The sequence below is a fragment of the Salvelinus alpinus genome, chromosome 18, assembly GCF_045679555.1.
Source record: "Salvelinus alpinus chromosome 18, SLU_Salpinus.1, whole genome shotgun sequence".
In the NCBI taxonomy this organism is placed as follows: Eukaryota; Metazoa; Chordata; class Actinopteri; order Salmoniformes; family Salmonidae; genus Salvelinus; species Salvelinus alpinus.
The window spans coordinates 10,196,688-10,211,910 of NC_092103.1; the positions used below are offsets into that span (position 1 = coordinate 10,196,688).

General features: G+C 42.8%; 1 protein-coding gene across 1 annotated transcript in view; it reads right to left on the reverse strand.

Annotated features, from left to right (window-relative positions):
- Positions 1–15,223, reverse strand: part of man2a1 (mannosidase, alpha, class 2A, member 1) — a 77,649-nt gene that overhangs the window by 3,928 nt on the left and 58,498 nt on the right. The window contains exons 15-20 of the mRNA XM_071349984.1: positions 13,900–14,022; positions 13,433–13,547; positions 5,401–5,534; positions 1,409–1,550; positions 973–1,106; positions 561–752 (exon numbers count right to left, since the gene is read on the reverse strand). Of these exons, the coding sequence (XP_071206085.1) occupies positions 561–752; positions 973–1,106; positions 1,409–1,550; positions 5,401–5,534; positions 13,433–13,547; positions 13,900–14,022 (840 nt within the window). The remainder of the gene's footprint in view (positions 1–560; positions 753–972; positions 1,107–1,408; positions 1,551–5,400; positions 5,535–13,432; positions 13,548–13,899; positions 14,023–15,223) is intronic.

Sequence of the window (15,223 nt, forward strand, 5' to 3'; positions counted from 1 at the left end):
ATACAGATGTAGTGTATTTACAGAGATGATATAAGGAAATGAATGGAGAGCCCCCTTGGAGGAGTGCTGAGTGTGTGTTTTGTCCTAACAAGCAATTAAGCCAGTATTCCATACAGCCAGGGTAATCAATACAGTCAGGGATGAGCTTAATCATATTAAAGACAATGACTATGAGAACACAGCGGTGCAGTCATCACTTTAGAAAACTCGGTAACTCTTTGTAAGGAGTTGCTCCTATGTAGTACCACTGCAATTACTGTAGCAACAACATTGTATTAACATGTTACATAGTAATTCATTGTTTGAATACAGTAGCAAATGACGTGAGCGTTTCTCTTTTGGGGAATAAGGAACGGTTCATTCGAAAAATGTCTCGAACGCCATGAATATGCAAGTACAACGCAACGATTAAATCACTAGGTAACAACCTGTTAATGCAAGGTAAATGAAAACATTACTACACAGGTAAAAGAGCAACAGAATGTAAGGCTTGTTGCGGCCTTATGCTCCACAGAGAGAAAAGAGAATAAATTATCATGTAGCAATACGAAAATCTTTACCTTGGACTGGATGGTGCGTAGGTTGACCAAGTGGACGTCACAGGGCAGTGATGAGGCCAGAGGGCTTAAGGGGGACAGAGACAGGGACTCTGCCTCCGTGCTCACAGCCATGGGGATCAGAGGGTGGTTCAGGTACAGCGACGACACATGACTCAGCAGAGACGGGTAGCTGAGGGTAGAGGGTTTCTCCCCCTGGAAATATCAAAGCAGGGACGGGTTAGGGCAATACACTGGTGCAAAAGTAACTAGGAAAAGAGAGGATTGATCATAACGTACTGTATGACAATGTTTGAACCCTAATCGTCTTAATCAAGTCTCCATTGTCAGTGAACTTCAGTAAACCTACAATAGAACTACAAACTACAGTAACTACGAAAATGACAAAATTGCTTCAAATTCCTGGTATTAGTACCCCATCGGTCTTGGCCCTCTTCTCCAGTAGCAGGCGGAAGGAGCTGGCAGTAACTTTGTTGTCCAGGACGCCCTGGCCCATCCCGCGGTTATCATCCTGGTTCAGCCGACGGTCCATGATCACCTCCAATTGGCCTGGAGGGGAAAAGGTCAAAGTTGATCTATTTCAATATCACGTTGCCTTCTGTTCACATAACAGAAATGTATATATACATTTATAGCTTGGCAAGAAACAGCACGATAGAAACTGCACTCATTTTAAATCAAGTCATATCTCTCCTTTTCACATCCTGGTGCCAAAATAGCAGATGCCACTATGCACTGTACAGATGGTAATCTTAGAACCGAGCAAGGATGTAATCTTTCCTGGACACTTAAAGTACTGATGCCCTCCTTCCAATAGACAACAAAAAACAAATCCCCCGGCCTGCACTCACCACTCTTGAGGCTGGCGGAGCCCAGGGACTGTGCAGTCAGCAGGGTCAGTCTGGTGCCGGGGTCCTGAAGGTAGGCCATACTGGTCATGGGGTAAAAGTTTGCCTGGAGGGGAAGTTTGGCCATGGTTTTTCTAGGCTGGATCTGCGAGAAAATCACATCAAAGATGGTGGATAAATGAAGATGTCCCACTCGTGCGCTGGCAAGTGTCTTCACTGACATTTTCAACCTCTCCCTGACCCAGTCGGTAATACCTACATGTTTCAAGCAGACAACCCTGTGCCCAAGAATGCCAAGGTAACCTGTCTAAATGACAATCGCCCCGTAGCACAATGCTTTGAAAGGCTGGTCATGGCCCTCATCAGCACCATCATCCCAGACACCCTGGACCCACTCCGAATCACATAATGCCCCAACAAATCCACAGATTACGCAATCTTTATTGAGCTCCACACTGCCCTTTCCCACCTGGACAAAAGGAACAGTTATGTGAGAATGCTGTTCATTGAAGACAGTTCAGCGTAAAATAACATAGTGCCCTCCAAGCTCATCACTAAGCTCACAACCCTGGGACTGAACACCTTCCTCTGCAACTGGATCCTAGACTTCCTAACGGGCCGCCCCCAGGTGGTGAGGGTAGGCCACAACACATCCGCCACGCTGACCCTCAAGACGGGAGCCCCCAGGGGTGCATGCTTAGTCCCCTCCTGTACTCCCTGTTCACCCATGACTGCGCGGCCGCGCACGACAATGAGACAGCCTATAAGGAGGATGTCAGTATGTCAGTGACCTGGCAGTGTGGTGCCAGGACAATAACTTTTCCCTCAACGTCAGCAAGACAAAGGAGCTGATCGTGGACTACAGGAAACAGAGGGCTGAGCATCCACTGGGCTATAGTGGAGCAGGTCCAGACCGTCAAATTCCTCGGTGTCAACATCACTAAAGAATTAACATGGTCCTCACACACTAACATAGTCGTGAAGAAAGCACGGCAATGCCTTTTCCCCCTCAAAAGGCTGAAAAGATTTGGATGGGCCCTCAGATCTGGAAAAAGTTGTACAGCTGCACCATTGAAAGCATCTTGACTGGCTGCATTATCGCTTGGTATGTCAACTGCTTGGCATTCGACCGCAAGGCGCCACAGAAGGTAGTGCGTACAGCCCAGCATATCACTGGGCCGAGCTCCCTGCCATTCAGGACCTCTATACCAGGCGGTGTCAGAGGAAGGCCCAAAAAATGGTCAAAGACTCCAGCCACCCAAGTCATTGACTGTTCTCTCTGCTACTGCACGGCAAACGGTACCAATGCACCAAGTTTGGAAACGACAGGACCTTGAACAGCTTCTACCCCCAAGCCATAAGACTGCGAAATGGTTAGTTAAATAGTTAACCAAATAGCTACCTGGAGTATCTGCATTGACCCTTTTTGCACTAAATCTTTTGACTCATCACATACGCTGTTGCTACTGTTTATTATCTATCCTGTTGCCTAGTCACTTTAACCCTACCTATATGTACATATTTACCTCTATTAATTTGTACACCTGCACATCGATACGGGTACCCTGTGTATATAGCCAAGTTATCGTTACTCATTGTGTATTTATTGTGTTATCATTTTTTTCAGATTTTTTTTTCTTCTTCTCTCTGCATTGTTGGGAAGGGCCCGTAAGTAAGCATTTCACTGTTAGTCTTCACCTGTTGTTTACGAAGTATGTGACAAATAAAATTTGATTTGATGACTTTTACCATTGAAAAGAAAAATGTCACAGTTCCGGTCTGCTTAAGGAGTGGCTCTCCCATAGGCACCATTATGATAGCAGCTGGGTCTGGTCTGCTTAGTTAATTGATTAACCAGATAAAAGGAGCGAGTGAGCTGTCTCACTTCCTCTTCCGTCTCTGGTCACATATCAAGGTGATGTTGAGGAACCATGTGACCTGACTAGGAAAACCTCAAGGCCCTAGTTAGGGCTAGGCCCCTTTTTTCTCCATTTCCGCCTGAATGACGTGCTCAAGTAAACTGCCTGTTGCTCAGGCCAGGATATGCATATAATTAGTACCATTGGAAAGAAAACACTTTGAAGTTTGAAGAAATGTTAAAATAATGTAGGAGAATATAACACAATAGATATGGTAGGAGAAAATCTAAAGAAAAACCAACCAGAATTTTTTCCCCCAGAGAGACCATCCTCTTAGAAAAGCAAGTAAAAGGTCATATTGAAAATTAGCTCCCTGAATGCAATTCCTATGGCTTCCACGGGGTGTCAGTAGTCTATGTTCAATGTTTCAGGCTTGTAACTTCAAAAACGAATAAGAAATATCAGTTTTAGTACAGGGGCACTGTCTTGAAAAATCGAGTTTGCGCGCCCCATGAAGACAGTACCCCACTGCTAAAATCGGTTTCCTATTGGACATACTTCTTTCCGTAAGAAATATTATAGTTTGATTACATTTTAGGGTATCTGAGGAGTGAATAGAAATGTATTTTGACTTGTTGAAACAAAGTTTAGGGGTAGATTTCTTCTGCATGTTGAACGAGTGGATTACTCAAATCGATGGCGCCAACTAAACTTACTTTTTGGGATATAAAGAAGGATTTTATCTAACAAAACGACACTACATGTTATAGCTGGGACCCTTTGGAAGAGAAATCAGAGGAAGATTTTCAAAAAGTAAGTGAATATTTAATCGTTATTTGTGAATGTATGAAACCTGTACCAGTGGAAAAATATTTTGATGTGGGGCGCCATCCTCAAACAATCGCATGGCATGTTTTCGCTGTAATAGCTACTGTAAATCGGACAGAATTTAAGCTTTCAGCCGATATAAGACACTTATATGTACCTAAATGTTTAATATCCATAATTGTTATGATTATTTATTTGAATTGCGCACCCTCCAGTTTCACAGGAAGTTGCGGGACGCCTATCCCTAAGAAGTTTTAAAGGCTTCAACAAGGACCCAGAGTTTATCCTACAAGGGAAAAACTCAGGGCCCCACACATACTGAATCACCAGTGAGCAAGTGTGTTGAGTGGGATCTTAAGCCGACCGTCTTTGTTTTGACTACAATGGGTACGGGAAGCTGTTCAGCTGGGTTGTTTATTGTTTGTTTGCGTGAAGCGTTTTATGTCGGGGAAAAAAATATTTAATCTCTGATGGCAGTAAATCCCTCTAAATCACTGAAAGTAAGGTCCGACTGCCAAAAACACGCAAATTGAGATTTTGAGGGGAAACACTGCCTCTCACTAGAAGTATGGCAGAGTGTTTAAAAGGCAAGGGCGCTCAAACACTGATCTGTCGAAAGATTCTCCCCTGAACAAAATGTAATCGTTTAAATCTGCATTTCAGCTTTCGTTTTCAATTCAAAACTTTGTCATGACAAAATGGAAGACGTCCATGAAGTAATTTCTACGAATTTGGACAGCTAATATACCCCCATTCAGCCAGTTTCTATGTACATTTGATGTCAAGCTAATGCTACTAGCGATTTGTATCATAGTTAATTGCTCATGTCGTAACTGTTGACAGGCTCAATGTCCATGCACAGTCTCGCATAGAAATCTCCAGTTCAGAAGCAAGAAAAGCACTATTTGCTCTGGTATATATGGCTCTGTTATATTGTGGAGTGCTTTCTCGCAACTGGAGAGCTAGGGACTGGGCTGTAATTGTGCATTCCTACTTGAAATTCAAATGAAAATGTTCCCCCGTGTATACCTTGTGTAAGGTTGCTCTTTGTCCGTGTTTTCTTCACTCTATGCATGTGTCTGTGTTATCTTAAATATCAGTGGTTACTGTCGGGCTACATTTCCTTTCAAAGTGGCTTTTTTCATTAAGTAAGCCCTCGAAGAGCTGTGACCGTTTTACCTGTACACTTATTCTTCAGTGTGTACAAAATACAATTCTCATTCACTCATTGAAAGATCTGGGGGCAGTGCCTGAGTAGTGAGGGGAGGGGTGAGAGAGAGAGAGAACCAGGTCATACAGTAACAGTACCTGGAATCCGTTGAGGTCTGTGAAGAATCGATCCTTGCTGTCCACATCGGATGTTAACCTCATTGTAATTTCACGGTTGAACTCCCCCCTTATATCTACCGAGTTACAGATCTCCACCGCCTGGCCCTCCACACCTAGAGAGAGAGAGAGAGAGAGAGAGAGAGAGAGAGAGAGAACACTAACACAATCACAGAGCATATTCACAGCACATATTTATAAGCTTCCTTCCTCTTTTGACTTGATTTCGAGATATTAATTATACTTCTAGTGAGTCTCCGAATACACTTTTTGGGAATACATACAGTACCAGTCAAAATTTTGGACACACCTACTCATTCAAGGGTTTTTTCTTTATTTGTACTACTTATTACATTGTAGAATGATGGTGAAAACATCAAAACTATGAAATAACACATATGGAATCATGTAGTATCCAAAAAAAGTGTTAAACAAATCAAAATATATTTTATTTTTAGATTCTTCCAAGGAGTCACACTTTCCTTTAGGACAGCTTTGCACACTCTTGGCATTCTCTCAACCAGCTTCATGAGTAGTCACCTGGAATGCATTTCAATTAACAGGTGTGCCTTGTTAAAAGTTAATTTGTGGAATTTCTTTCTTAATGAGTTTGAGCCAATCAGTTGTGTTGTGACCAAGGTAGGGGTGGTATACAGAAGATAACCCGATTTGGTAAAAGACCAAGTCCATAATTTTGTCAAGAACAGCTCAAATAAGCAAGAGAAATGACAGTCCATCATTACTTTAAGACATGAAAGTCAGTCAATGCGGGAAAAAAAGGTTTCTTCAAGCGCAGTCGCAAAAACCATCAAGCGCTATGGTGAAACTGGCTCTCATGAGGACTGCCACAGGAAAGGAAGACCCAGAGTTACCTCTGCTGCAGAGGGCTCCCGAGTGGCGCAGCGGTCTAAGGCACTGCATCTTAGTAATAGAGGCGTCACTACAGACCCTGGTTCGATTCCAGGCTGTACCACAACCGGCCATGACTGGGAGTCCCATAGGGCGGCACACAATTGTCCCAGTGTCGTCCGGGTTAGGGTTTGGCCGGGGTAGGCCGTCATTGTAAATACGAATTTGTTCTTAACTGACTTGCCTAGTTAAATATGAAAATTAAAAAGAGGATAAGTTCATTAGAGTTACCAGCCTCAGAAATTGCAGCCCAAATAAATGCTTCACAGAGTTCAAGTAACAGACACATCTCAAAATAGACTGTTCAGAGGAGACTGCGTGAATCAGGCCTTCATGGTTGAATTGCTGCAAAGAAACCACTACTAAAGGACACAAATAATAAGAAGAGACTTGCTTGGATCAAGAAACACAAATCAAATGAAATAAAATGTCTTTGTCACATACAGTGGGGCAAAAAAGTATTTAGTCAGCCACCAATTGTGCAAGTTCTCCCACTTAAAAAGATGAGAGAGGCCTGTAATTTTCATCATAGGTACACTTCAACTATGACAGACAAAATGAGAAAAAAAAAATCCAGAAAATCACATTGTAGGATTTTTAATGAATTTATTTGCAAATTATGGTGGAAAATAAGTATTTGGTCAATAACAAAAGTTTATCTCAATACTTTGTTATATACCCTTTGTTGGCAATGACAGAGGTCAAATGTTTTCTGTAAGTCTTCACAAGGTTTTCACACACCGTTGCTGGTATTTTGTCCCATTCCTCCATGCAGATCTCCTCTAGAGCAGTGATGTTTTGGGACTGTTGCTGGGCAACAGACTTTCAACTCCCTCCAAAGATTTTCTATGGGGTTGAGATCTGGAGACTGGCTAGGCCACTCCAGGACCTTGAAATGCTTCTTACGAAGCCACTCCTTCGTTGCCCGGGCGGTGTGTTTGGGATCATTGTCATGCTGAAAGACCCAGCCACGTTTCATCTTCAATGCCCTTGCTGATGGAAGGAGATTTTCACTCAAAATCTCACGATACATGGCCCCATTCATTCTTTCCTTTACACGGATCAGTCGTCCTGGTCCCTTTGCAGAAAAACAGCCCCAAAGCATGATGTTTCCACCCCCATGCTTCACAGTAGGTATGGTGTTCTTTGGATGCAACTCAGCATTCTTTGTCCTCCAAACACGACGAGTTGAGTTTACCAAAAAGTTCTATTTTAGTTTCATCTGACCATATGACATTCTCCCAATCTTCTTCTGGATCATCCAAATGCTCTCTAGCAAACTTCAGACGGGCCTGGACATGTACTGGCTTAAGCAGGGGGACACGTCTGGCACTGCAGGATTTGAGTCCCTGGCGACGTAGTGTGTTACTGATGGTAGGCTTTGTTACTTTGGTCCCAGATCTCTGCAGGTCATTCACTAGGTCCCCCCGTGTGGTTCTGGGATTTTTGCTCACCGTTCTTGTGATCATTTTGACCCCACGGGGTGAGATCTTGCGTGGAGCCCCAGATCGAGGGAGATTATCAGTGGTCTTGTATGTCTTCCATTTCCTAATAATTGCTCCCACAGTTAATTTCTTCAAACCAAGCTGCTTACCTATTGCAGATTCAGTCTTCCCAGCCTGGTGCAGGTCTACAATTTTGTTTCTGGTGTCTTTTGACAGCTCTTTGGTCTTGGTCATAGTGGAGTTTGGAGTGTGACTGTTTGAGGTTGTGGACAGGTGTCTTTTATACTGATAACAAGTTCAAACAGGTGCCATTAATACAGGTAACGAGTGGAGGACAGGGGAGCCTCTTAAAGAAGAAGTTACAGGTCTGTGAGAGCCAGAAATCTTGCTTGTTTGTAGGTGACCAAATACTTATTTTCCACCATAATTTGCAAATAAATTCATAAAAAATCCTACAATGTGATTTTCTGGATTTTTTTTCTCTCATTTTGTCTGTTATAGTTGAAGTGTACCTATGATGAAAATTACAGGCCTCTCTCATCTTTTTAAGTAGGAGAACTTGCACAATTGGTGGCTGACTAAATACTTTTTTGCCCCACTGTACATATGGTTAGCAGATGTTAATGCAAGTGTAGCGAAATGCTTGTGCTTCTTGTCCCGGCCATGCAGTAATATCTAACACGTAATCTAACCTAACAATTTCACAACAACTACCTTATACACACAAGTGTAAAGGAATGAATAAGAATATGTACATAAAAATATATGAATAAGCGATGAACGAAAAGCATAGGCAAGATGCAGTAGATGGTATAGAGTACAGTATATACATATGAGATGAGTAATGTAGGGTATGTAAACATTATATAAAGTGGCATTGGTTAAAGTGGCTTGTGATACATTTATTACATAAATTTTTCATTATTAAAGTGGCTAGAGATGAGTCAGTATGTTGGCAGCAGCCACTCAATGTTAGTGATGGCTGTTTAACAGTCTGATGGCCTTGAGATAGAAGCTGTTTTTTCAGTCTCTCGGTCCCCGCTTTGATGCACCTGTACTGACCTTGCCTTCTGGATGATAGCGGGGTGAACAGGCAGTGGCTCGGGTGGTTGTTGTCCTTGATTATCTTTATGGCTTTCCTGTGACATCGGGTGGTGTAGGTGTCCTGGAGGGCAGGTAGTTTGCCCCCGGTGATGCGTTGTGCAGACCTCACTACCCTCTGGAGAGCCTTACGGTTGTGGGCAGAGCAGTTGCCGTACCAGGCGGTGATACAGCCCAACAGGATGCTCTCGATTGTGTATCTGTAAAAGTTTGTGAGTGTTTTTGGTGACAAGCCGAATTTCTTCAGCCTCCTGAGGTTGAAGAGGCGCTGCTGCGCCTTCTTCACCACGCTGTCTGTGTTGGTGGACCATTTCAGTTTGTCCGTGATAAGTACCCCGAGGAACTTAAAACTTTCCACAAGCAATGGACATTAGAATGGTGGAAATTTAAGATTTTAGGTTCCAACCGTCTTGTCTTGTCTCTTGAGACGCAGAGTATGTGAATGGATGACCTCCGCATGTGTGGTTCCCACCGTGCAGCATGGAGGAGGGTGTGGGAGTGCTTTGCTGGTGACACTGTCAGTGATTTATTTACAATTCAAGGCACACTTAAACAGCATGGCTACCACAGCATTCTGCAGCGATACGCCATACCATCTGGTTTGTGCTTAGTGGGACTATCATTTGTTTTTCAACAGGACAATGACCCAAAACACACCTCCAGGCTGTGTAAGGGCTATTTAACCAAGAATGAGAGTGATGGAGTGCTGCATCAGATGACCTGGCCTCCACAATCACTGACCTCAACCCAATTGAGATGGTTTGGGATGAGTTGGACCGCAGAGCGAAGGAAAAGCAGCCAACAAGTGCTCAGCATATGTGGGAACTCCTTCAAGACGATTGGAAAAGCATTCCAGGTGAAGCTGGTTGAGAGATTGCCAAGATTGTGCGAAGCTGTCATCAAGGCAAAGGGTGGCTACTTTGAAGAATCTCAAATATAAAATATATTTTTGATTTGTTTAACACTTTTTTGGTTACTACAGTCGTGGCCAAAAGTTTTGAGAATGACACAAATATTAATTTCCACAAAGTTTGCTGCTTCAGTGTCTTTAGATATTTTTGTCAGATGTTACTATGGAATACTGAAGTATAATTACAAGCATTTCTGTCACGCCCTGGCCTTAGTTATCTATGTTTTCTTTATTATTTTAGTTAGGCCAGGGTGTGACATGGGGGATGTATGTGTTTTGTATTGTCTAGGGTTTTTTGTATGTTTATGGGGCAGTGTTTAGTCTAGGTGTTTGTATGTCTATGGTTGCCTAGATTGGTTCTCAATTAGAGACAGCTGTCTATCGTTGTCTCTGATTGGGAGCCATATTTAGGCAGCCATAGTCATTAGGTAGTTTGTGGGTGATTGTCTATGTCTATGTGTAAGTTGCCAGTGTCTGCACTTATTGTTTGTATAGCTTCACGTTTGTTGTTTTGATTAGTTTGTATAGTGTTCGTTTCGTTTTTGTCTTCATTAAAGAGAGAATGTATTGTTATCACGCTGCGCCTTGGTCCTCCTCACTTAAATGTTACGACGAACGTGATAATTTCATAAGTGTCAAAGGCTTTTTATTGACAATTACATGAAGTTGATGCAAAGAGTCAATATTTGCAGTGTTGACCCTTCTTTTTCAAGGCCTCTGCAATCCGCCCTGGCATGCTTTCAATTAACTTCTGGGCCACATCCTGACCGATGGTAGCCCATTCTTGCATAATCAATGCTTGGAGTTTGTCAGAATTTGTGGGGTTTTGTTTGTCTACCCGACTCTTGAGGATTGACCACAAATTCTCAATGGGATTAAGGTTTGGGGAGTTTCCTGGCCATGGACCCAAAATATCGATGTTTTGTTCCCCGGGCCACTTAGTTATCACTTTTGCCTTATGGCAAGGTGCTCCATCATGCTGGAATAGGCATTGTTCGACACCAAACTGTTCCTGGATGGTTGGGAGAAGTTGCTCTCGGAGGATGTGTTGTGAGTGAGCCCACTCCCTTGGCTGAGAAGCAACCCCACACATGAATGGTCTCAGGATGCTTTACTATTGGCATGACACAGGACTGATGGTAGCGCTCACCTTGTCTTCTCCGGACAAGCTTTTTTTCTGGATGCCCCAAACAATCGGAAAGGGGATTTATCAGAGAAAATGACTTTACCCCAGACCTCAGCAGTCCAATCCCTGTACCTTTTGCAGAATATCAGTCTGTCCCTGATGTTTTTCCTGGAGAGAAGTGGCTTCTTAGCTGCCCTTCTTGACACCAGGCCATCCTCCAAAAGTCTTCGCCTCACTGTGCGTGCAGATGCACTCACACCTGCCTGCTGCCATTCCTGAGCAAGCTCTGTACTGGTGGTGCCCCGATCCCGCAGCTGAATCAACTTTAGGAGACGGTCCTGGCGCTTGCTGGACTTTCTTGGGCGCCTTGAAGCCTTCTTCACAACAATTGAACCGCTCTCCTTGAAGTTCTTGATGATCTGATAAATGGTTGATTTAGGTGCAATCTTACTGGCAGCAATATCCTTGCCTGTGAAGCCCTTTTTGTGCAAAGCAATGATGACGGCACTTGTTTCCTTGCAGGTAACCATTGTTATCAGATGAAGAACAAAGATTACAAGCACCACGCTCCTTTTGAAGCTTCCAGTCTGTTATTTGAACTCAATCAGCATGACAGAGTGATCTCCATCCTTGTCCTCGTCAACACTCACACCTGTGTTAACGAGAGAATCACTGACATGATATCAGCTGGTCCTTTTGTGGCAGGGCTGAAATGCAGTGGAAATGTTTTTGGGGGATTCAGTTCATTTGCATGGCAAAGAGGGACTTAAATGCAATTCATTTGATCACTCTTCATAACATTCTGGAGTATATGGTCCCGTGTGGCTCAGTGTGGCTCAGTTGGTAGAGCATGGCGCTTGCAACGCCAGGGTTGTGGGTTCATTCGCCACGGGTGGACCAGGATGAATATGTATGAACTTTCCAATTTGTAAGTCGCTCTGGATAAGAGCGTCTGCTAAATGACTTAAAAATGTAAAATGTAAAAAAATATATGCAAATTGCCATCATACAAACTGAGGCAGCAGACTTTGTGAAAATTAATATTTGTGTCATTCTCAAAACTTTTGGCCACGACTGTACATGATTCCATATGTGTTATTTCATAGTTTTGATGTCTTCACTATTATTCTACAATGTAGAAAATAGTACACATTTTAAAATAAACCTTGAATGAGTAGGTGTGTCCAAACTTTTGACTGGTACTGTACATTTTTTGGGAATACATCTTACATTGTTTGATATCATTTTGCATACCTAACTTAATTAATCCACTGAGAGGAAAAACAGTTGAACACATTTGCCCCAGTTCTTCAGAAGAAAAAATAAATAAACATACCCCCAGAAATAATGCAAAACATGAATAAATATATCTAAGAAGAAAAAATCCACAGTTACAGTACATAGACTTTGGGTGAATGCAAAAGCAGTAAAAGTAAATTGGGTCTCAACATTGAGCCGTTAAATATCGTAAATACACTAATAGAGGACCAATGTCACAGTGAAGAATTCCAAATGGGTCAATTACAACTATAGTGATACGTCTCGCAACATGTATACTGTATCTCTATATACTGTACCCTCAGGTCAAAATATGCAATGAAACCATTCTTCAGTAAGAAATCTGCATGCTGGGTCCAATTAAGGCCTGTTTGGCTGTGTGATGACATGCAGCCCTTCAGGGGCTCCTTCTCCTGGGTAGCATGACTGCAGCTTCCTTTTTATCGACAAGCACGCAACAGAACAACACAGATTTTCTCTACGAAAGCGAGCCATTCAAAAGGTTTTGCACTCTCTCTCCTTCTCTCTTGACTATCCTAGTAGGCTCACTGAGGGAGTCTTCGTGGGGCTCATCTTGTTACGGGATTTTTGTGTTTAATGACTAAAATATGTATACATTTGACTTAGAATTATAACTCATAAATGTTGAATGTTATGTGTTCCTTGTTTAGAAAGAATGGGTTTATCTTCAGACAGGCTAGAATGATGTCTCTACCCAGGGAGGGGAAAGACCTTGGGTTGGTTGTAGATAGTTTAACAGGTAGCAGACAGTAATGAGAACTCGAACTGTATTGCCATTGTATCCGAGAGGAGGTTGGACATTAAAACCTATGACATCATCTTTATTATATAACCTGATGTAAATTGTACTATGATTCAGTACTCTCGAGAATAAACGCTATTGATTGATTGATTTTAAGACTGGTATCTGTCCATTTTATGCTGATAATTATCTTACAAATTCTTATTTATGGGCAGAGTGTTTTAATTGAATTGGTTAATAAACAGGAATCAAAATCCCTTTAACACATCTACAGACAGGGTTTTGGATCTTCTCCCATTTCAAAGACAAACATTACATTTCAGAGTGTTTTTGATGTTTCAACTTCTTCTGATTTTGATACAAAATACAAAGATACAAAGGTCTCATGCATGTTTGTACAACTGCTTTCAGTTGATGTCACTGATCAAGGTCAATTGTAGACTGGCCACACATGCGCACACACACACACATTCCATCACTACCTTGAACATGATAGAGGCGTAGAGTGTGCGTCACATGATCGAAGGTAGTGGTGATCTCAGAGAACACAGATCCCTTGGTAACCCTTATCACTGGAGACCGGGCGGGAGAGTACATCTGGAGGAGCACAGAAAATCAACGGGAATCAAATCACTCCTAACACCATCTCCCATCCATCCTCTGCCAATAATACCCCCTACAGAGAGTGTGCCGGCAAGGGAGCACAAATAAGGGAGAACAGAGAGGGAAACTGTGGTAACAGAACTACTCTCTGATTCAGAGTGGTTGAGTTAAATGCAGAAGACACATTTCGGGTTGAATGCATTCCGTTGTGCAGCTGACGTGGTATCTCCTTTCCCTTTACTGTAAGAGCTGAAAGCACTCTCTTCTTTACAAGGTTTCAGTGCAGCTGTAATGCTACACGTTGACAAAGGAGAATCAATCACGTTGAATAAAGTTGCCGAGTTACCTTGGCTTCCCCGTCGGGCAGGAACAAGTAGGCTCCGCTTTTATCTCGGTTGCTGGTTGTGCCGTACCACGCAAACTCCACCTTGATCTGGTGTTCTGAGCCGTCCTCTTTCAGCTTCAATCTCTGAGGGCGTCAGTCAGAAGAAGGTCGGATTCAACACTTGCATCATCAAAATTACATTGGCAGCTTGACATGAATAAAGAGAGCTGACGGATATACCGTCGTAATACTACACAGACTGTATCCTGTGTTGTTGAGGTGGTTTTGGGAACAATGTGGTGAGCTTGTGTGACGACTAATCTCGCCTGAGACCTGAAGACTTGTTTTGTTTCCGAGAACTCAAGCCTATGCTTTAGCTCAGAGGAAGAATGTAGTCCTCTGTCACACAGACGACCCTGGTTTGATACCATGTCAGTACCATTAACAGTCTAGAAGTGTGATACATTCCTTGCGACCTTTCAGTGCAGGTCACAGTCACTAAATACTTCATGACTCTGATAGGCTTGAATTATTGTCGCGCCGGTCACCACGACTATAGTCTGGGATTGATTGAAGCTCAATGTAAATTCAAATCTCTCTAGCATCCTATCTAAGCCAATATGACACCAATGTCTAAGAAAATTCTAAACCAATTTGATTGGAGGTACAACACACTCCCCGCCTCTCGTCATGATCCGTCCGGCTGTTACCGAGAACCACTATACCGGATTTCTGACAGGGTTGTTAACGTTAGGGTTGTCAGACAATTTTTTGCCCAAACCTAGCTCAGTTTTTAGATGTCGATTAAAACGAGGCTACAGCGTCCATAAGGTGACCATTAGACTTAGATCCATTCGGATTTAATATGTTTGTAGGTGTAACAGTTTTTATTAAATTCACAATTTACCACCCTCGCATGCACATTTAATTTTTATTTAACCTTTATTTAACTAGGCAAATCAGTTAAGAACAAATTCGTATTTACAATGACGGCCTACCGGGGTTAACTGCCTTGTTCAGGGGCAGAACGACAGATTTTTACCTTGTCAGGTCGGGGATTTGATCCAGCAACCTTTCAGTTACTAGCCCAATGCTCTAACCACTAGGCTACCTGCCGCCCCTGATTCACATTTCTGCCCAATAAAAACCAACAATGTGCTACCTTTTTGTAGCGTTTCTGACAATGCTAACATCTTTTCAGCCGAATCTCAGAGATCTAAAACCAGGTTGAGCAACTCGGCTGCTGCGCAACAGTAATAGCTAACTAGTAGAAGGTTAGCAGCTGAAGCTAGCTAGCTAACACCAGTTGGATGAGAAGCAAAAAGAGGGTGCTAGCTAGCTAGGT